The sequence below is a fragment of the Anomalospiza imberbis genome, chromosome 6, assembly GCF_031753505.1.
Source record: "Anomalospiza imberbis isolate Cuckoo-Finch-1a 21T00152 chromosome 6, ASM3175350v1, whole genome shotgun sequence".
NCBI lineage: Eukaryota > Metazoa > Chordata > Aves > Passeriformes > Viduidae > Anomalospiza > Anomalospiza imberbis.
This window is the reverse complement of record NC_089686.1, coordinates 44369204-44390651: the sequence shown is the minus strand read 5'-3', so window position 1 is coordinate 44390651 and position 21448 is coordinate 44369204. Positions and strand designations below refer to the sequence as shown.

Sequence of the window (21448 nt, the reverse complement as noted above, 5' to 3'; positions counted from 1 at the left end):
TCATAAATTAATGACCGTATGATGATTTATAATGGTGGTGAGATGTCATTTCTCTCCATTGGTGTGAAACGGTGTTGTACCAAAGCAGAGATGGCCTCTGAGTTCTTAAAGTGAGGACAACTTACAGGTTCATTGTACATCATCCCTGACATTTTAGCCTGAACACTAATATTCTTTTGAAGTACTATCTCTTATTTCTGACTTCAGACCAGTTGTATTAGTTCTAAACCAAAATACTTCTTGCATTTTGTGGAGGCTGAAAGGTTGTGCAGCTACTTCTGCAGTGTGTTCCAGATACAACTTTACACATTCTCGTGTTTTCCATTAGAATTTCATTTATTCATACAAGGGGTGTGCTCTGATTGACAATATACATAATTTCACTGCAACTAGGTTTTTTGTTTGGTTGTGTTTTTTTTAATCCGTTAGAAGATACTTTTAGAGAGTTGGGTTTTTTTTTAAGGTGTCATTCTGTGTGCATATCTTGAGAATTCTGAGATTCTGAAGTCACTCCATTGTAGAAGGCCACCAGGGTGGTCAGGCTCAATTTGCCCTTAGTGAAGCTGTGCTGGCTGATCTGATGTGTCAGATCAGCCCTTCATTTTGCATGTGCCTTAGAATTACTTCTAGGAGGATCTGTTCCATGATCTTCCCAGCCACAGAGGTGAGGCTCACTGATCTGTAGTTCTCTGGGCCCTCCTTTTAAAAATAGGAATGATGTTTCCATTTTTTCCAGTCACTGTCAACTTCATGGCTTTTCAAATATGATGGACAGTGGCTTGCCAGCTTCATCAGCCAGTTGCCTCAGGAACCTGGGATGCATCCCATCAGGCCCCATAGACTTGTGCCCCTTCACTTTCATGTTGTACAATGTCTTTGTAGTCAGCAGATTATAAAGACTCGGGTAGACTTGTAACAAGTGGGCTCATCAGTTAAGGGATGAGCAAAGCACTCTGAATGCTGCTCCAGCTTAATATTGGACATTATAAACAGCGGGGAAAAAATCACACTGTTGGGAGCTTTTCTTCAATTATACAGCTTATCTGCTTCCTTCAAAAGAGTCTTTCTCCTGCATTCATCACTATGGATCAGAATTGCTCTAAGAAGTAACTGAGAGCATGCAGGATATCTATACCCCTAACTTGGAGAGTTTAGATGCCTAAAAGTTACATGGGGAGGTTGCCTCTCTATTTAGACCTGGTGGCTTATAAGGAAATGGCCTCATGTTCTGGTTTATGGTTAGTTCATTCTTTCTCAAGTCCCGGTGAAATGGAAAGTAGGGCAGAGGAACAAAAGTGAGGTGTTCTGTAGAGTCTAGCATCAGAAGTTTGAGACAGGAGGAATGGTGCTGCTAAAGGCTGCATCTTCATTTGATGGCAGAGATTCATAGAGGTTTATGCTTGAAAATGTTCAGGAAGGTGGTTTGCAGTAAGACTTTATCTGCTTCAGTAATGCATCTCTGTCAGAGACCATGCTCTAGAAGGTGTTAAATCTGTTGTAAATATTGCTAACTGAGCCACTGAATGTGAGAGTATTGATTTCTGCCAAACAAATGGTTTCTTGAACTCCTGGGATAGCTCTACATTAGATTGCACTGCAAAAGATTTCTTTCTTGAGTGAGGCAACATAATTTCTCGTAGCAGTTTCTGTGTGAATCCCAAATTTGTTGTTGCTTTCATGCATATTAATGAGCTTTTTTATTGGCCTAAGTGATTACTGGAGCTGATAGTATTCTTGGATATGTTTTTCAATGTCTATTTGGGTTGATAACATGAGACATATGAAGTAATATTTATTTATATTACAATATACTGGCAGCATTTAAAATTACTCTGTAGGCAAGAGGGTATCAAGGTAGGGCTTTTGAATGCAACTGCTTATGTTACCTTTTGAGCAGATACTACTTAATAAAGAATCCCATGATGCTGATTTGGATAGTGAGGTTTTATTTTAAAAATAAGAGAAAGATTTTTCTGCAGGCCAGTCACACTCTTCATTTTATGCCATGGGAATTGTCTTTTGGTTGATTATCCTTGTTTTTGCAGGACAAGAACGAGAAATCATAGCAGATGATCTACCTCATCCATTTGGATTAACCCAGTACAGTGACTACATTTACTGGACAGACTGGAATCTTCACAGCATAGAAAGAGCAGACAAGACCAGTGGGAAGAACAGGACACTTATTCAGGGCCATCTGGATTTTGTGATGGATATATTGGTCTTCCATTCTTCTCGTCAGGACGGCTTGAATGATTGTGTGCAGAATAATGGCCATTGTGGTCACTTGTGCCTTGCCATCCCAAATGGATTTAGGTGTGGCTGTGCTGCTCATTACACCTTGGATCCCAACAGCAGGAACTGTAGTTGTAAGCCTTTTTGTTTGCTATTGTGTTCTTCAGTGATTGTGGTTCCCAGATGCAAACGGAAAGGGGTCTCGAGTGTGTTTCAAAGGTTCTGACTTTAAAAGTAATCTTTTAATATGAGGACAGAGTATGGAATTCTATATCCGTTTTTGTAACATGTACTAGCCATGAAGATTTGTATTTCAAGACTTAGAAATGACAGCGCAGTCAAGTCTGGTCTTTCTTGTTTTACCCGAATTGCTTTCTAGGTGATTCAGCTGTGTAAGTGAAGCTTTCCCACTCCTTACCTAAGTTTATAGGTGGGTGGAAAAGAAATTACCAACAAAAAATGTCTTTTTCTTTTACATGCTTGATAAAGTCAGCTAAAATAACACTCAGTAAAGCAGTCTAACTCCTAAGTAGTCTGCTCTACTTGCAGATGCACTTGAAATACATATAAGTTTGTTTTCTCCCTGCATGTGATATTATGAGGCTGCCTGTGGACTGGTTGTCCAATAGGAACTGAAGTTTCCAGTAAAAATGGCACATGAATATAAAATGTGTGCATAGTAGCGTATGAGGCAATTTTAACTGAATGAAAGGGTGAAATTTTGAAAGGCAGGTCCTGCACATTTAACCTGATCTCTTCCTATAACTACAGAAAGAAGCTTTTCAACTTTATAGCAAAAATCTCCAATTACGATTTATTTAATTTTCATTGTGAATATTAGTGTCTCTTTGTGACTTTGTTCTAAATATTGTCTTTCTTCTGTGGGAATATATTTTTGGGAATTGTACTTTCTCACGCATTCTGTTTTGGCTTGTTTCAGCCCCAGCCAGTTTCCTGCTATTTAGCCAGAAATCTGCCATCAGCAGGATGATACCTGATGATCAGCAAAGTCCAGATATCATCCTACCTATGCATGGTCTGAGGAACGTCAAGGCTATTGATTATGATCCCTTAGATAAATTGATCTACTGGGTGGATGGGCGCCAGAATATTATAAAAAGGGCCAAAGATGATGGCACCCAGGCAAGTGTACATCTTGTATATAATTTTATTTCAGTCTTTTTGTGTGCTTTTAATTTATGCTCTTCTATCTGTCACACCAAGGGATCATCACTGTCACCTGCTCTTGTCAGCACTTACTCATGGATATTCTATTTATATATGAGAATTACTGAATGTTTTTAGGATTGTGGTTTTAGAGGTTTATAAATCATCAGGCAGGTAAACCATGCTTTCTGTGCAATCAGTGTCAATCATCAGAGTAATGGCTGGAAATCATTGCCGATGTGTTGTCTTGCAGCCTTTCACTGTGATGAGTACCCCAAACCAAAGCCAGAACCCAGAGAAGCAGCCACACGACCTCAGCATTGATATATACAGCCATACCTTGTACTGGACCTGTGAGGCCACCAATTCTGTCAATGTGCACCGACTGAACGGCGAATCCATCGGGATGGTGCTGCGGGGGGACCATGACAGGCCCAGAGCCATCGTAGTGAACGCAGAGCGGGGGTGAGCTTCCGTCCTGCACCTTGTACAGAGCGCTCCTGGGGCGTGTGCCAGCTCTGTGCCTGGAATCTTGTGCTGCATCTGTCTGTTTGTACTAAGAGAAGTTTTGAATGTTGTTCAGGGTGTAAGTGACTCCTTATCCAGTTCTGGGTTCTGGAGGTATCCAGCTTTCTCTTCCTGTTGTCTCCTTTGCCTCTGTTCTTATAGCCATGTGTGAGGCACCAGGTGACAGCAAAGTAAAACCACCTTCTACTGCTCTCTGTGTGGATGCACAGCCCTGCCACCTGATAGCAAAAACAAGAGAATCTGTATCACCTCAGAATCTGGATCATAAATGTTTAGTCATCATAAAACAAATGTTTCCAGGGGTAAAGAAAGGAGCCTCGAATTTGGTATTATTCCTGCTAATGTAGCAGTATAAGCTTAAACACTTAAACCTCTTATGTTCTATACATTCTTAAGTTAGTTCTGCTGTAATGTATATCTTAAAAACCTCTGAAATGAATTGAAGGAGGTTGGATGCACTAGAGTGATTTCCCACAGGAGGAAAAGCAAAGCAGCTTTGGATTCAACAGACACTCTCTCTGCTTCTGGTAGTTACTAGCTTCCTTCTTAGATGTCAAAGATGGATGGTGCTTTACTGGTCTCTTGAATAAGTTAGATTAAATCCCAGTTTACTGCTAAATGGCTTACCATGTGCTTGACAGATGTTGAATGACAATATTTCACAAATGTGTGGATACAGTAGTACCCAGAGATTCTGTCTGGAGTATTTAATATGACTAGTGTTTTATACCACTGTACTCTGTTCAGTTCAAAAGCTGTCGTGGGGAGAGGGGGATTAGAGGAAAGATTCTAATCTTATTGGGACTAAGTCACTTGGATATAGTTTGTATTTATAAAAGCTTATCTGCTTTCTCCATTAAAATGGGAGTTTGGGTTTGTTGATCTCTAAAACTCTCAACTTTTCTGGTCAGGTTTTCAAGTGATTTAACACTAAATCTGTTTCTAAATAAAAGTAGGAAAAATGAGGAAGACAGTATGTTAAACACTGTGACTATCTGGGAGAGCTGAATGAGTGATCTTCAACAACTTCTGCCATGATTACAGAAATTCCTTCCACCACATCTCCCTTGGGTGCATGTTCTGACTGCTGCCTCCACACCTTGTGCCATAAGGAAAGGGGCTGTGCAGCAATGCAGCCCATGCTCTTGGAGAGTGTGCCCATGTTACTCACCACTGAAAAAATAGTGGACTTTTCCTTTAAAGAGGTCTCAGTTTGTCATGGGGGTGCACAAACCCTTTTTTCTCTATGCATGAGGAGGACAGAGACTGCTTTTGTTTGCAACTGAACTGGCTTAGACAGATATAAAGAATTCATGGAACTAAGATGTCAGGAACATGCCATCCTCAGTTGTTCTTCTGTAATCTTTTCTCAAGTTTGGTAGGAAATTTTACTGCTGAGAAGGAAAAGTTACTTGGAAGGAGAGGAGGTGGTGGTTAATGTTTTTTTTTGTCAGAAAGAACTTCTGGACTTTGATTTGTAAGTGGGGACAGCTTTACCCAGAGAGAGTTGCAGAAGGTCTGTGCTAGTCTCTTACAACCCCCAACTCCATGCAGGAGCAGCGCTGCTGGTGGAGCAGTGCTGAGGCACTTTATGGAGATAAATCCCATTAATTTCAGGCTGAGTGTGTCAGTTAGCAGATGTTTGGTTCTGGATCTTTGCACCTGGGAGCAGTCACCACAGCCATGCTTGTGAAACCATTCCCACTTACAAGGTGGGTTACAAGACCCTGCGCACAAAGGGGAATTGCCTGTCCCTGGAGCTCCAGTTCAGCGGTGCTGTCTCTGTTCCCAGGTACATGTACTTCACCAACATGCAGGAGAGAGCTCCCAAGATTGAGCGTGCAGCCCTGGATGGCACAGAGAGAGAAGTGCTTTTTACAACTGGCTTGATCCGACCGGTAGCACTGGTGGTTGACAACAAACTTGGAAAGCTTTTCTGGGTGGATGCAGATCTGAAGCGAATCGAAAGCTGTGACCTGTCAGGTATGTGGTATGAAGTTAAACATTTGCAGCACAGTGTTAGCATGTGCAGGACATCATTCCCTCTTTGATGCTGACCCTGGTGACTTTCATCTCCACCGCTGCCAGTTCTGTGTAGGCAGTCACAGACAGCAATTGCTGGTGGGCTCCCATCTTTGATGTAATTAGAATAGACATGACTGTAATGATTGACATCCTCCAAGACAGCCATTTGACTTTTGATGTGTTCTGAAAGAGTTGTTAGTCATGGAACCCCTAAATAACCTCCTCTGTGCCCCCTTTTTTTTTTTTACTGGTTTGAAAAGTTTGCATACTTTTCAGATTCTCTTTCTCTGGAGCTTACAGTTAGTAAATCAAGGTAGCTCAAAAAAAACAAACAGAAGAAATGGCAATGGTTTTTTTTTCTAATCTGGGTGAGAAGACAGCTCATTGAAACAACATTGCTGCAACATAGTGGAGAGATGCCAACTCATCACAGTTGTCCCACATTAGTAATATAAAGCATTACTCCATATACAAAGCAATAGCACATCATGGATCTTAGAGAGCACAGTTCATCGTTGACTTCTAAAAGCACTGGGTAGTGCTGAAGAAGTGAGAGCCAAAGTGATGTTGATTTGAATTACTTCCTCTAAATAGTATTTTTTGAGCAAAATATTTTTGAAAAAATATTTTTGAGAAAATAATTTTCTGAGCAAAATGGGCATATGTTAGGAAAAGGTTTTTAGCATAAACTAAGGCTGCTGAATAAATGAGACCAAAATTGTGTGTAGCATCCTTCATGCCACTTAAACTGGTCTAGATATTCTGGTAGTTAGTAGCTTTATTATTCCCCTGTAGACCTGTAGAGGTGACATGGTTTTGGTGATCCCTGAAGTTTGCACTGTACCCTGATTAAAACAGCATCTTGCTAAATCAAGGAATAATCTCAGATGTCCAGTGCTTAACTTTCAGATAGGGATGAAAGAACTATAAATCCATCTAACAGTTTTCTTTACAAGGTTCTGGAATTTATCAGTTGGAATTAGACCAAAAGTTGGTCTTCTAAGTTCCTTTAGTTTAAGCCATTCCCCCTTGTTCTATCATTATCTGCCCATACAAAAAGTTGCTCTCCCTCTTTTTTATAAGCTCCTTTAAGGTCTCCCCAGAGCCTTCTCTTCTCCAGGCTGAACAACCCCAGCTCTCAGCCTGTTCTCACAGGAGAGGTGCTCCAGCCCTCTGGTCATCTTCATGACCCTCCTCTGGAGCTGTTCTAACAGCAAAACTAATAGAATCTGCTCATGCTTGGCTGAGAGCTGCATAATTTATGCAGCAAATCAGTTGAATCCAGTTCTCATAGCATTTTTATTATGTGGATTCTATAATCTCATTGTAGATACTAAAAATTTACATTTTTTTATATACAAGCAGACATAAGATCATCGTTCCAAAATTAATTATGACAGCAGAAGCAGCTCCAAGTTATGATTTTGTTTTAAATTTTCATTTTTTGACTCAAATATATCCAGTTACGTAGGCATGCGCAGGGTCAGAATGGTTTCAGTGAGTTAATAGAATAATTTGGAATATCCTCACCCTAGAAAAGAATAATAAAAGCAATAACTAAATGACTCTAAGTGTAGGACAGTATGCAGTAGAAGACTGCATAAGGAGATGCAAGTAATTAAAGTGAAAACTGATAATAAATGCATTTTTACTTGACCTCTTTTTACTCATTGGCTTAAAGCAGATTTTTACACATTTTTTATAAAGCAGAGAGCCTGAGCATTTGACAGTGTTCCTATTTAGGAGCATATTGAGTCATTTAAAATTTGGGTTTTCTGGTGGGTTGCTAATAAAAAAAGTTGAGGTTTTTTTGAAGTGCTTTTGTTTTTTGATCATATATCTGTGCTTGTCATATAGGCTGTGACAAGGTTTGGTACTTGCCTCTTGCTTTGCATCATGAATATGTTTTATTTGAGTAATGGCGGTGAAACTGAATTGGTTGTATTTTGCTCTTGTTTATATATTCCAGAAAAAATGTACTGCACCGTGTGTGAGTGCACTGTAAAACCTTTGGGCCAAGTCTGTATCAGCTTTGGGGACCACTCAGCTCACATAACAGAGATGTCAGTGTGGGGCTGAGTATGGCTGGCTGACCAGCCAGGCTGTGCAGGGATGAGCTGGGATTTGTGTTGTATCTGCTTGCCCTCCAGACGTGGCACTGGTAGTGTTTACCTGAGATGAGACTGAACAAGCAGAGACAGATGAAGTTAATGACCTTGTAGCTCACTGTCTCCAAGGTTTGGTTTGGTTTGGTTTTAGCTGGGATGTTGCTTTGTGATTCTTTTTTAAGGAATAACTTAGAAGTTGACTGGTGTAAAATTATTATTTGTTTTTGTTTGTCTCAGGTGCCAACCGAGTGACCCTGGAGGACTCCAACATTCTTCAGCCCATGGGACTCACTGTGCTGGGGAATCACCTGTATTGGATTGATCGTCAGCAGCAGATGATTGAGAGAGTGGAGAAAGTGAATGGGTACAAAAGGACTAGAATTCAAGGCAGGATTGCTCACCTAACAGGCATTCATGCTGTGGAAGAGCTTGATATGGAAGAATTCTGTAAGTTTCGGTATCTGATGTCTTGGTCATTGTATCTCAAAGTCCTCATCCAGCTGGATATTGTAATAACGTTGCCATGGGCTTCAAATAAGCCATGGAATGCTTTCAACTTGACCAGTCGGGGTTGCAGGAGAGGAGGAGAAACAAATTTCTCCTTCTTATTGAGGGGACTATTGCTGCGCAGCTGGAACATGTGATATTGTGGCACTGAGTTACCTGCTTTGTGCAAGCTCACATGACACTGAATTCAGTCTAAAAGCTATTTAAAATTCTGGTTGTTAATTTTCTAAGTACAGTCAAGTAATAGGTCTTGGAAAAACTCTAATAAGAACCAAAAGGGCTGTACTTGCCTTTTCTCCAGGTGCTTCAGACTCCTGTGTAAAGGTATGTCTGGTTTGACTCAGCACAGAGGATGATGCAAAAGTCTGCAGTGAGGGAGGAAAAATGGGAAGGAAGCTCCTACAATGAGTTGTACTGTGGATGGGGAATTTTTCTCCCAACAGGAGTGGAGCATTTTAGGTACTCGCATATGAAAGGGGTCATGCATGCAGGATGTTCTTTTTCTGGATTAGTGGTCCAAATTACTGTGGTTTGGCGGAGAGTGCAGAAATCTCTTCAAGCAGTCACTCCTCAAAGTGACAACCTACATCTCCTCCTATTTAACAGGATTGTAAAAGAGAATATAAAATTGCAAACAAAATGTGGGAAACAGAGGTCTCTGTTGCCTGTGATGAGTTGTCTTAAATAGGGAAGGTACACTGGTATATAGTGCATTATTTTCAGAAGAAATGATTCAATTTCACAACAAACACTCTGTGTCACATACATTAGTGTCTGTGATGGCTGGAAGTATTTTTGAACTTGTGTATGTGGGTAAGGTGTTACAAATCAGATAACATAAGCATTTAAACTGTAGTAGATTCTATGGGGTAATCATGACGTAGAGGTTCTTTTTTTCTTTCACAATACCTAGCTCTTCTTCTTCTGTGCCACTTCACACATTTCACATATATTGGTATATTTCAAAGGTAATACTGACTGAAGAAAAAAAAAATTCTTTAATTCTCAACAGTGTTAAAAAAGAGGTTTGCTTTTTTTCCCTTTGTGTTTATTTAAGATAGGGAAAAGGAATTCTCTTTTGCAACTGAAAAATTTCTACATAGGTGATTTCATAGGTGTTACAACAGGGGAGTAAATATACATATGCACGTGCAGGTATATATGCATGCACTTCTGTGAGCAGCTCATGCCTGAAACACTGTATAAACTAATAAATTTGTTGAAGGTAGAAAGCAGGTTGCTGAGAAGCCTGGATAGCTGGAAAACAACTTTGGCAGAGAAATTGAAAATGATATCTAAACAGTTTTTTCCCCGTGTAAATTCTTGGTGCTGAGGAGTAGGAAAGAATGCACTGTTGAGCAGCATCACAAATAACACAGGCTGTAAGCCCCATAGATTGCTGCAGCAGATGCTTAGCTATCAGCCTGAATAAGCAGGCAAGAGACTGATTCTCTTCTGACTCCTTTGGGCTGTGGTCATCAGACAGTGGCCTCCTATCTCTGTGCCTGTTTCTTAGCCACCTAATGTTCATTAAAAATTGTTCTTTTAGGACCTGTCAGTGCTTCTGGGTAACTGATGGGGAACACAAACGCGTAGCTTCCTGTCTTTAAACAAAGACCCCAAAATCTTTGTGCCTATATTACAGTTTTGTGAGGAACAGGGAAGTTGAGGCATTAGATACTAAAAGCTCTTCAAAGGAGAAATCCTGAGGGCTTTGCAGGTTGGCAATCTGCAGTGACATACATTGTTTCTTGATGCCTACCCTAGAAATGCAGGGCGGGGGATCTAGGTAGGACATAAATGCAGCCTTCTCAAATCTGCCTTTTCAGTTCTTTTCACCTCAGCTCCCAAATTATTTTTAGAAGTTCTTGAAAGTAGAAAGAAAGTTCTCCATATGATAGAATCATAGAATAGTTTGGGTTGGAAGAGACCTTCTGAAGGTCATCCAGTTCCAATGTCCTTCAATGGGCTGGGACATCTTCAACTTGATCAAGTTGCTCTATTATGACTGGGAGAAATATAGTCCTTTTGAAGTAATAAATCATCTTTCAAGCATTGAACTGAAAAATCCTGCATGTATCTTCCTAATAATTTGTAGTGAAATCTTGCTTACTCAGAGAGAAGTGGTTTGTGAGTAGTTTTTTATTTTGTCCTATTGAGGAATAGTTATAATCTCTTTTATGCTATATAATATTATTTTTTTGTGTTTCACCAGCTGTGCATCCATGCTCCCGTGACAATGGTGGTTGTTCACACATCTGCATTGCCAAAGGAGATGGAACTCCAAGATGTTCATGCCCTGAGCACCTTGTGCTTCTACAGAATCTCTTAACATGTGGAGGTGAGTTACATTTAACAGCCTGCTAATCAATTTATATCAAAAATGTGTTGGCTGAGGTTGCATTCCAACCCAAAATTTGGATTTACACACAGTTTTTCTGTACACGTTGTGCTGCATCATGTGTTAAATTAGTTTTTGGAAGTTCTACCAGCTGTTTTCTGCTTGAGGTTTTGGGTGCATGTGAGTTCTCATTCTGAGCAGAATATTTTTCTTTGACCTTAAAATGCTTGCAGCTTCTACTGAGATATTTATAATTGTATGGTGTGACAGATTTGTGCTTTTAACAAGTGTTTATAAGATGATGTTGCATCAATCTGTGATGACCTAGCAGCAGAAATTGTGCCTATGATTCCCAGAGTATGAGACTCCAGTCTTTGAAATTAATTTGGCCTTGTAATGTGAAACACTGTACTGGCTACTTATCAAATGTAGGCTCTATTGAGGTTCTTTTTAATTAAGGTACCTCTCCTCTTTCCACATGGTAGGATTTTCCTTTAGCCTTCATTTTTACCATCCTAGTATTTTTTAAAAACTGTTAACATTACACCTGCAGAGGGAATTCAAAACAAAACATTGTTTCTTTTTTGGGAGGCCTTATATCTTAAGTTATTTGGCTCTGTTGGTCCTCTTGACTTCTTCTCATGTATTTATTTTGCTGTGGATTTCATTTTCTGGCTGAACTCTGAACTCCCATGGGACAGTCATTTCCATGATAAACTGGTTTCTTTCCCATGACCACAACACGTTATGTGGCTTTAGAGTAGTGGTGGTTACATGGGGAGGGCAGGGTGGATCAATCTAATTATACTTCTTGCTGTAGTGTTGTTGCACAACATGGACAGTGAGAGAGTCTCACATTCCACTCCTTTGGATTTTCAGCTATAAATCTAAAAATTCAGGGGCCTCCATTTCAGTATCTTTTTTATTTTTCCTTTTTTTTTATTCTAATCTTTAACTAAGCCTGCAACAACTTTTTAACCCATCTTGTCTGTCCTAGTAACAGCCACTACCCAGTGTTTCAAAATAGCTTAGTTGGCTGCAGAACATTTGTCCATGTTCTGGACATCCTTATGAATGCTTTTGTCAAGTTTTTTAATACAAACTTGTTCTTGCCAAGAGCAACCACAATGCAACATTAAATGCAGAAGTAGTGATCTGTCTGTTGAATTATCCAAACAGCACACTTGTATCAAAATATAATTCACCTTAATGTGTGTGTCTGGCATCTTTATCTTATCTACAGCTGTCACGTCACTGGCTACATTTATAATTCTCATATTGCTCCTCCAAATAATCATAAATGAGGACCTTAAAAAAAAAATCATAATTTTTTCAATACCCAAGCACATTTTGATTTTTATTCGCATTTTGCTTTTCAAACTCTTGATTATACTTTTGTCTCATTCTTCAACTTTTCCTTCCTAATGAAGAAAGGACAGCCACTTTAAAAACTGTTTGCATGTAATTCTAGAATTTTTAGCACCACCCTCAGGAGAAAAAATACTCATACAGCTAAGAAACTTTCCTTTTGCTGGGTTCTTTGTGAAGTCCATTCCTGAGCCTGAATCTTAAGAAAAGCCCACTGGGTTTCCAGAGGAGTGTTACCATCCAGTGCACACCTCTAGCTTGATCATACTATTGTTATAGGTAGGGTATGATGTGGTTCTCTCTTAATCCAAGTGGTGAATATCTACTCAGAGCATTACTGGGCAACAGCAGCTGTGGGGAGGAGTGGCTGCCTCTGCTAAATGATGTCATTATGTCACAGGGTTTTGACCCAGCAGCTTTTCAAATCAGTGGAAATGTATGTGATTGCTGCAGGGGTGTTTTGAGATGGCCCCCACTTTTTGACTGTAACTAATTGTTACTGATAACAACTGAGTGGATTTGCCCATTGTCTGTTTCTTTCATTGATGACAATGATGGAAAATTGTGTGCTAACTTGTTGTATGTAAGAATTTGGAGCATTTTTTGCAATAGATTCTTGACCTGGATTGTGTTTGTCTCCTGACATTCTGAAGAAAGCAACTATGGATGCCTTATAAGAGCATAATTGTTGCATCTCTGTATGGGGTTGTAGCTGCTGCCTAATGCTATCAGTGCCTCACTGCAACTTGAACAGTATGGACCTGAAAAGGGGTGATACCAGAGTCTTGGGGTCCACGCAAAGTCAAACTTGAAGGAAATCCCAGCTTTTTTAGGTCCAACAAACATAAAAATGGCTGTGCATAAGTTAAAGTGGTCTGTGTCTGTAGTGAGAGAATATAAGATTGGGGCAGGTCTGTAGTGCTCCTTACACTGCTCTCTGAACATTCACTGACCTGCAGCCCGGACACTTTCCAGCAAGAGACCTTAACTTAATGTTTACCAGTCCTATAAAGATATTTTTTCTCCATTCATATTTTTCAATTCATAACTGACTCAGAATTTTTTTTGTGAAAAAACCACTGGGAAAATAACGAAACAGATGCTGTAGAAGCTACATGTTGTATGTTTTAGATGAATTCATTGCCAATTGATGTGTCAGGTTTTTTAATGAAGAATTGGTCCAAGCTAATATAATTGCAGGGATTAGAATTGTTTAGAATCTGGTTTGCAATCAGAAATTGAGTATTCTTTTGAATTTATGTGTATGACATTATCTTCCAAAATGTGGCTGTTAGAGAAAAAGCAAGTATTTGTAGCTCCTGTACTTAGTACAGTGCCTGACTGCTAAAGCAAACTTCTTCTATCAGCATGCATCCAGTTTTTGTTATGAAGTTGGTAAAATTTCATTCCCTATGCAAAATCATGTTTTCTTCTAAGCTGGAATCTTAGTGTAGTCACAGAAGAACTCCAGGGAAAGAATAAGTGCTTTTCTTGACAAACTCTGTTGGGAAGCGATAAGGTTGAGTATACAAATCTGATCTGTTTTCTCTTTCTCCAGAACCTCCAACTTGTTCCCCAGACCAGTTTACATGTGCAACTGGAGAGATTGACTGTATCCCAATGGCATGGAGGTGTGATGGGTTTCCTGAGTGTGATGACCAGAGTGATGAAGATAGCTGCCCCATATGCTCTGCATCCCAGTTCCAGTGTGAGAAGGGACAGTGCATTGATGCTCACTTGCGGTGTAATGGAGAAATCGACTGTCAAGATAAATCTGATGAAGCAGATTGTGATAGTAAGATCAGTTTTCCTGAACTCGTGGTTCTAACACAAGCATCTCTTTGGGATTCTAACTGTTCTTGAAATGTATAGATACAAGTCCTTTTTGTTAAGTCAGAAGTTCCTGAATACAGATAAGAAATTTAGCAGTTACTTAGCAAGGATATATTATACATAATATATCTATTATGTATACACAATATAGGTATGGAGTACATAAGGTTTTATAATATGCCACATTACTACATTTTGTTAACATGTCAGGTGATCAACTACACTTTGTTAGGTAATGTAAGAGATTCTTGTTGATTTTATCTTAGTTTTGCCCCAGCAGGACTGATTTGAGAAAGGACTGGGAGTTATTTGGACCAGAATTTTATTTTTGCTCCACTGAGTAAGAGGTATAACAGCAAGGGGGTATAACCAGAGATACACAGGCTTGCAATTTACCCACAGCAGTGTTCTGACACCTACCTGATCATAATATGAAACTCACTTGTTTCAGTTTTCTCAAAAGGCTCGAATGCTCCTGTGCTGTCACTAGTTGATTTTCCCTTTCTTTCTGTGCAGCAATTTGCCTGCCCAACCAGTTCCGGTGTGCAAGCGGCCAGTGCATCCTCCTGAAGCAGCAGTGTGACTCCTTTCCAGATTGCATGGATGGCTCTGACGAGCTCATGTGTGGTGAGATGGCTTTTCTTGACATTCAGGTGCTGTGATTGGGCATGTTCTGCACCCCTGTGCAGAGCCCTGGTCTTTGCAGAGCAATATTCTTTCAGGGAAGAATACTTCAGAAGGGCCCTCAGAACTGTCCTTAGGGAAACCTGATTTGGCTGTGCTCAGTACCTTGGAACTTGGAGAGCTGCTGCTAAGCCTGGAGTGGCTTTTAAAAATGTGCAGCCCTATCCACTGCAATAACAGGGCCAAACTGGAGGCTAATGATGTGGAGGAGCTAACATGCAATGGGCAAGTGTCCACAAGAGACCACAAACTGGTCTCTTACAGTGCAGATGTGAAAAGAATATATGGAGAGATGTTGATTTTTCTGGGAAAAATGTGACTTTGAATTCTCAGGGCAGTAGGTACATGCAAGTTACAGACATGCTGATGGCAGCTGTTGTGTTAGTCCTTAGAGAGTCTGTTACTTTGCAGTCCAAAGTAGACAGTAAAATTCGCTTACTTTTGCTCTTCTTACAGTTTCTCTTGATTTGTTGTTGGGGTGACAGAGCATGAAGTATTCAGGCAATGGGGCAGATGCAGTGAGCATTTAGAATCACACAAGTGGTTTAGCAAAATAGCTGAAACACAAAGCATTTTAGAGTAAAAGCAAATAGATGTGCTGGTCTGTCTGTAGTTCATTCTGAACAAATAGCTAGCACTGGGTTTGTGTAGAGAAATGCTGCACTTACATTGCCTGTAGGACCAGCCTTAGCAGATTGTGAAGTTTTTAATATCTTAGATCTTGTCACGTTTTGAAGCACCAGTTGTCAGAAGCTGTGCCTCTACTGGGATGAGAGGAGGGTTTGCCAGGTTTGGTCCAAGGTAGCATTGTTTCTTCCTTCCATCTTCATGGTGGATACTGCAAGGAAAAGTGTATTCATGAGTAAGAATGGTGAAAGGAGCCCTACTTGTAAATAGAAAAACAGGCTAAAATAATGGAAACAGAAACGTTTGGAAATTTCAGACTGAACATGCTTCTCCCACATCTTCCATTTATCTCTTTAGCTTTCATCCAGTTCCTCCAGTTAATATAAGGACACTTGTTTTTTTTCCCCTACTCAGTTTCTTCATGCTCTTGGCAAACTTTCATGCTGCCAAGTTAATGCAGCTGTTTCCTGTTTGCGTTTTGGGCCCAGTCCTGCAATTAGGTCTTAACTGATTTAAATGTGTCTTTATGTAGACATAGGATTGTCTCTTGGACCTCTTTGTGGAACAGAGCATTCTGTGGTTTCCCACTTGACTGAGGGAAAGAACCAAAGTAGGGAATGAAAATGATTGCTACCTTTTAGATAAGGATCTTGCATTCAAAAGAAGCTAGGTTTAACCAAAATGAGAATTGTGTGTTTTAAAATAGCTAATTTGGGAATATGTTTTAATTTTGGCTTTGCTTTTTTTCTGGTATCATGGCTTAACTAATCTGACTATTTGAAAATTAGGACCTTAGCTGACATAACAGTTGTCATGCACTAATAAGTGTGAGAAAAACATAAAGACTTTAAGACAGAAATAAGTTCTGCATGCTGAGCTCTTAAGAGTTTATTGCTAGATGTTTGTATTTCCTTTATCTTCCGTCTCCAATTTCAGTAGTTTTTCATTCCCTTCCGCTGAAGTGGAAACCAGAACCACTGGAGAAAAATTTTATGAAGTGAAGGCCTGAATCTTATATGAGCCCTTTCAGTTCTTACAACTTCATCAAGGGGGAAGGGGTCTATAGTTAGAACTGAGCATGTAAAATTTGGGCACGTTTATCTTGATTTCTTCACTTTTTGAATGTATCTGTTAGTATATGTTAAAGAATAACATTATAAATGTATGAATCATATGGAAAAGTTTGCTTTCCCTGAAGACCATTGCAGATGTGAAAAACAGAGAGGTGTCAGGTTTATCTGGCAAGAATTTTGACTGTTTTACCCATAATCAGGGAGAGATGTGAGGCATAGCTCATCTCAAATAATGCAGCACTTCTTATTATTTAACATTTGGCTACATAAGGGGAAAAATAATGAGTAAAGAAAGTATTTGAGATATTTTGATTGTGTTTTCCTTCCAATTTGTAAGGTGGGGTCTCTTTGAAAGCAAGTCATATTTTAGGAAGGAAAAGTATTCTAAGGCCTGTATTAGCTAGGAAGACATCCATTGCTTAGTATATATGGTAACTTCCCTACTGATATATTTTCTTGATTTTTCATGTTATTGCTAGTCCAAATGGCTTTTGAGAGAGCAGTCCTCTCTGATTAAGGACTTAATATTTATAAGTATCCTCTATCTTTGACCCATTGACTTTGGAGAGCAGGGAAGAAAAGGAAACTTTCTAGACTGTTGTTCTATCAAGATAAGTAATCCTGTTACAAGATAAAATGCTAGACAAAAAGAAGAGTACTTTGCTCATACTGCTGTATGGAGGGGAAGAGGAAGCATGAAGTCTTGTGTACTGAATCAGAATATCTGGAGTTACAGATGCCTGAGTGTGATGCAGATGCTTTTAAAGGCACTGTGTGAATGGCTGTGTGCTGACTGATTTATTGAATGAGCTCCAGGACAGCAGCATGTACACTGCTCCATGTTTAATGACTGTGTTTAACTTTCTCCTCTCCTTCCAGAAAAATCGAAGGCAGCCTCAGACGAGTCACAGCCACACAGCAGTGCCATCGGTCCTGTCATTGGGATAATACTGTCCCTTTTTGTCATGGGAGGAATGTACTTTGTTTGCCAGCGGGTGGTGTGCCAGCGCTACGCCGGGCCCAATAGTCCCTTTCCACATGAGTATGTCAGTGGTACCCCCCACGTCCCTCTCAATTTTATCGCTCCAGGAAGCTCTCAACATGGCACTTTTACTGGTAAGGGTGCTTGCATCTAATCAGTACCACTGCATTGCCTGGATTTCGAGTTTTACACATGATTAAGGCTGCTGGAGTTTTCAAAGAGCAGAAATTAGATGTTGATCTGCTCGGTGGTTCTGGGATCAATCTGTCATTTGAATCAAATATGTAAAATCTATTCGCTTTTCTTGCACTTTAATGGCTATGGTCAGCTATTCCTGCTTAATTACGTTACTGTGGTTATCAATAAGTTTTTGTGGTAGGAAATAAAATTAGAGGATGAAGTAATTGCAGGTGAAATCTTTGCAGGGATGTTTTAAATTGGACTTTGCACTAAAGCTTTTTTAATTAAAGCAAGTATCAGTGGTTTTCATCTGTACTTCTGTAGGTGATAAACCAAGCTGTCATTCTGATTCTCATTCATATTTGTTAGCTTTTTCTAATCCATATTGTTGTGACAAGTTACAACAGCTGAAAATCGTATTATATATGTTAATTATAAAGAAAACACAGGTTTCTAATACCATGGCATTTATGAGAAGGATATATAATCATGAATGATGATTGCAAATACTTATTCTGTTTGTAATAAATATTTCCTGCATTTGAAAAGTTCTGAAAACTTCCCAGACTTAACTCTTACATTAGCACTGAATAGTCTGACAGGAAGAAGCTGAAAATTAATTGTCTGAGTTGAGAGTATATAGTGTGTATATATATATATATATATATATATATGTAGTATATATAGTATATAGTAAAACAGATTGGAGAATTATGTCTTCCATTTTCCTTTAACTCAGGTTTCCTTCCTTTTCTCTCTGCTGATTTTCAATTTCAGCTGTGATTATTTTTAATAAAAATATTTGAGTTTTGCAGTTATTCATTTACTTGCAATTGAATTTCTTGCAATGGAAATTCAAACTTTGGAGGTCTCAAGCTTGTTTCTTTTGGGCCTTGTATTTTTTTTTTTTTTTTTTGCAACTGCCTAAGTTTCTTTAATTGGAAAATTTCTTTGTTAATTTGGATGAACAGTTTGGATCAGCTGTTCTGAAGATTCCTTTCTCAGCAGTGTGATAGTAGGTTGTGACTTCAGTGCTGCAGTGAGACAATAGGTGGTCTGAGGGTGAAATGTTTTCTTTACAAAAAGTGTCCTTCCTTGTAATCATGAAGTTTTTGCACAAAGCACTCTTCCCAAGGTGTGACAGCCATTATGATTGCATGGGTTTGCAAAGCTAGGGATTTGGTTTCTGATTGGCATTGATAGATAACACCATGGTTTGTCTAACCTTGTTTTCCTCTCTGTTTCAATGCAGGCATCTCTTGTGGGAAGTCCATGATTAGCTCCATGAGTCTCATGGGAGGAAGCAGTGGTGCCCCATTGTATGACAGAAACCATGTTACTGGAGCATCTTCAAGCAGCTCATCCAGCACTAAAGCCACTTTCTATCCACAGGTATGTCTTGGAAATACACCAGTGAGTTAAGTATCGCCTGCTTCTGAAGAAAGGAAAGGTGAAACTTTGTGCTTACAAAGTAAATGTTAACAACTGTTAACAACTCTCGGGTGTTACTGTTTGTGATATGCAGGCCCATTTTGACACTGCTGAACTTCACAAAAGGGCTTTGTTGTAGTCCATCAGGATTATACAGTGCTCTGTGATGTCCAAAATGTTTTGTTATCAGTGCTACTCAGCTGGTTTGTTTCTGGATACTTCTGTTCTTCCCTTGGAGATGACACCTCCTTTGTTCTTCGTTAACTCTGATGGCTGTGGCCCAATGACATTTTGCACTGCCTAATGCTGCAGGCACACATGGAATAATAAGGCAAGAAAAATTAAAGGGGACTGGAATACAAACGTGCATGAAATAAGCTTGACTTGCTGTTTAGATCAAGCATTGATTGTTGATTCAGAAAACCAAGTGCGTGCACTGGGGGAAAACACTTGTACAGCAGGGTGATGCAGAGGTTACTTTGCATGCATTTTATCAGCTATAATTTAGCTGCATTTCTGACTTCTGAGTGTTGGAAGTGACAGAACTCTCATCCTCATATCACAGTTTCACAAATTCCAACATGTATATTCTGAAAGAGTCCTCTCTGAATATGTGCGAGAGGCATGCAAAGGTTCCTGTTTGACAGCATATTTTGTCATGACATTTTTTTTCCATTGTGCTTCTGAGCAATACATCCGTTGGCTTTTAGGCACACACAACAAGCTGCCAGAGCTGATCTGCCAGCTATGGAGGGGATTTTTGTGTAGTATTGAATCAGGAGCCCACACACTGTGTGGGTATACATGCATTTGTGTTTACACATAAGCTGTTATGCTCTGTGTGGGCATTTTGATTGATAGCATTTCGGCCAGTTACAAAGGTACTTTCTTTCCCTTTAAGAAGGGCAAAAATGGAAAAGAGCTTATTTGTTGGTAAGGTAAAATATGTACTTAGCTCTTGCATTGTGAAGCCATCAAGAAGCAGATGTTCAGGAACTCAGCAGCCCTTCTAATTTAGCTTGTCTCATGCATCACCAGTGTCTCTGTAATGTTTTGAACAATTTCATGCTAGACCTGATTGATGTGTCAGTACCATGCTAAAAAGGATGAACAGAAAAAACACAAGTGCTGATCTGCCTGTGTGATTCTATGGGATCTGTGTCGGCCAAAAGATCAACTCTTCCATTTGACTTCTGGCCTAAGTAAATCTGACTGTTGCTGGGATTTCTTTTTCCACACTTTGCTATGTCAGCCAGGACCTGCAGGGATGATACCAGCATTTCCTTCATTAAAGGCATGCTGGGTTCTTAGAGGGAAGCTATTGCAAGGGCTTTGTTACATTAAGGTACTACTTAATCCAAATGTTTTGGTGAGTTCTGCCTGGTAGCTAATTACCCAGCTTTGTAATAATAATCAAAAGGACAGATCTGAGCATCTTAGTTTTCTTAGCTTTTTTGGTTTGTTTAACACATCATAGTGGCACTGAGAGGTGCTCCAGTGAATAGAGACTAGGAAAGAATCAGTGTCAGTGAAGTTCTACCAGTTTATATACCTGAGAACCTGGCTACAGGCATCCTGGCTGACACTGTTTGCTGTATTTAGTCTCCACGTGAAGTGGTACTGATGCAGCTCAGGGTGTCAATAGGAGTGAATCCACAAGTAGTTTGCAGTGCTCCTCCAAGGAAGAAGATTCTGAAAGATCCTCTTGGGGCAGTTACTCATCACTCCCCACAGCTGGCAAAGAGGGGCTATTCAAGCTTGCCTCCCTTCACATGAATCTGGGCACAGGGCTTGTCAGTATAAGTGACAGTGAGCTCAACTCAAAGGTCAGGAATCACTTTGCTGGATGCTGCACAGTGAAGACCCAAACTATGATCTACACTCCAGTGATTTTAGAGTGTTTTTGTGGGAGAAGAGCAGAGGCAGAGGAAGGATGGTCAATGGGGCAGGCCATGAGTTGGCCTAATGCCCAGGGCAGGCAATGTACAAGATGTGCACATGAGTAGCAATCAATAGCAATGGTGTCATTTTCCACACTGGAAGAGATAAAATGCTTTTCTTGGGTTTAGGCCAATGTCCTAATGGCTGTGTCAGAGGTTCAGCTTCCTGATGGTGGAAGAATTCTAAATAATTTTGAAGCCTGCTAAACTTTTTCCCTGTGTGAAGGCTACCAGTAACCGTGTGTAAGCACTCATAGCTGAGCCATATGTGTGTATGCTGTCTATATGCACACACAGACAGGCTATAAATATTTTTTAGCTTACAGGCTTTTTGCATTGTGAACTCTGCCAAATGTTATGTTTACAGAACAAGAGTAAAAATTAAGCATTCAGGGAAGGATGGGGTTTTATTAGTTATA

At 39.8% G+C, this 21448-nt stretch overlaps 1 protein-coding gene across 1 annotated transcript in view; it reads left to right on the top strand.

The window, feature by feature from the left end:
* Positions 1 to 21448, top strand: part of LRP5 (LDL receptor related protein 5) — a 134928-nt gene that overhangs the window by 105614 nt on the left and 7866 nt on the right. The window contains exons 12-21 of the mRNA XM_068193808.1: positions 2046 to 2369; positions 3176 to 3378; positions 3656 to 3867; positions 5723 to 5913; positions 8301 to 8510; positions 10786 to 10911; positions 13838 to 14074; positions 14629 to 14739; positions 17376 to 17612; positions 18911 to 19050. Coding sequence (XP_068049909.1) covers positions 2046 to 2369; positions 3176 to 3378; positions 3656 to 3867; positions 5723 to 5913; positions 8301 to 8510; positions 10786 to 10911; positions 13838 to 14074; positions 14629 to 14739; positions 17376 to 17612; positions 18911 to 19050 — 1991 coding nt within the window. The remainder of the gene's footprint in view (positions 1 to 2045; positions 2370 to 3175; positions 3379 to 3655; positions 3868 to 5722; positions 5914 to 8300; positions 8511 to 10785; positions 10912 to 13837; positions 14075 to 14628; positions 14740 to 17375; positions 17613 to 18910; positions 19051 to 21448) is intronic.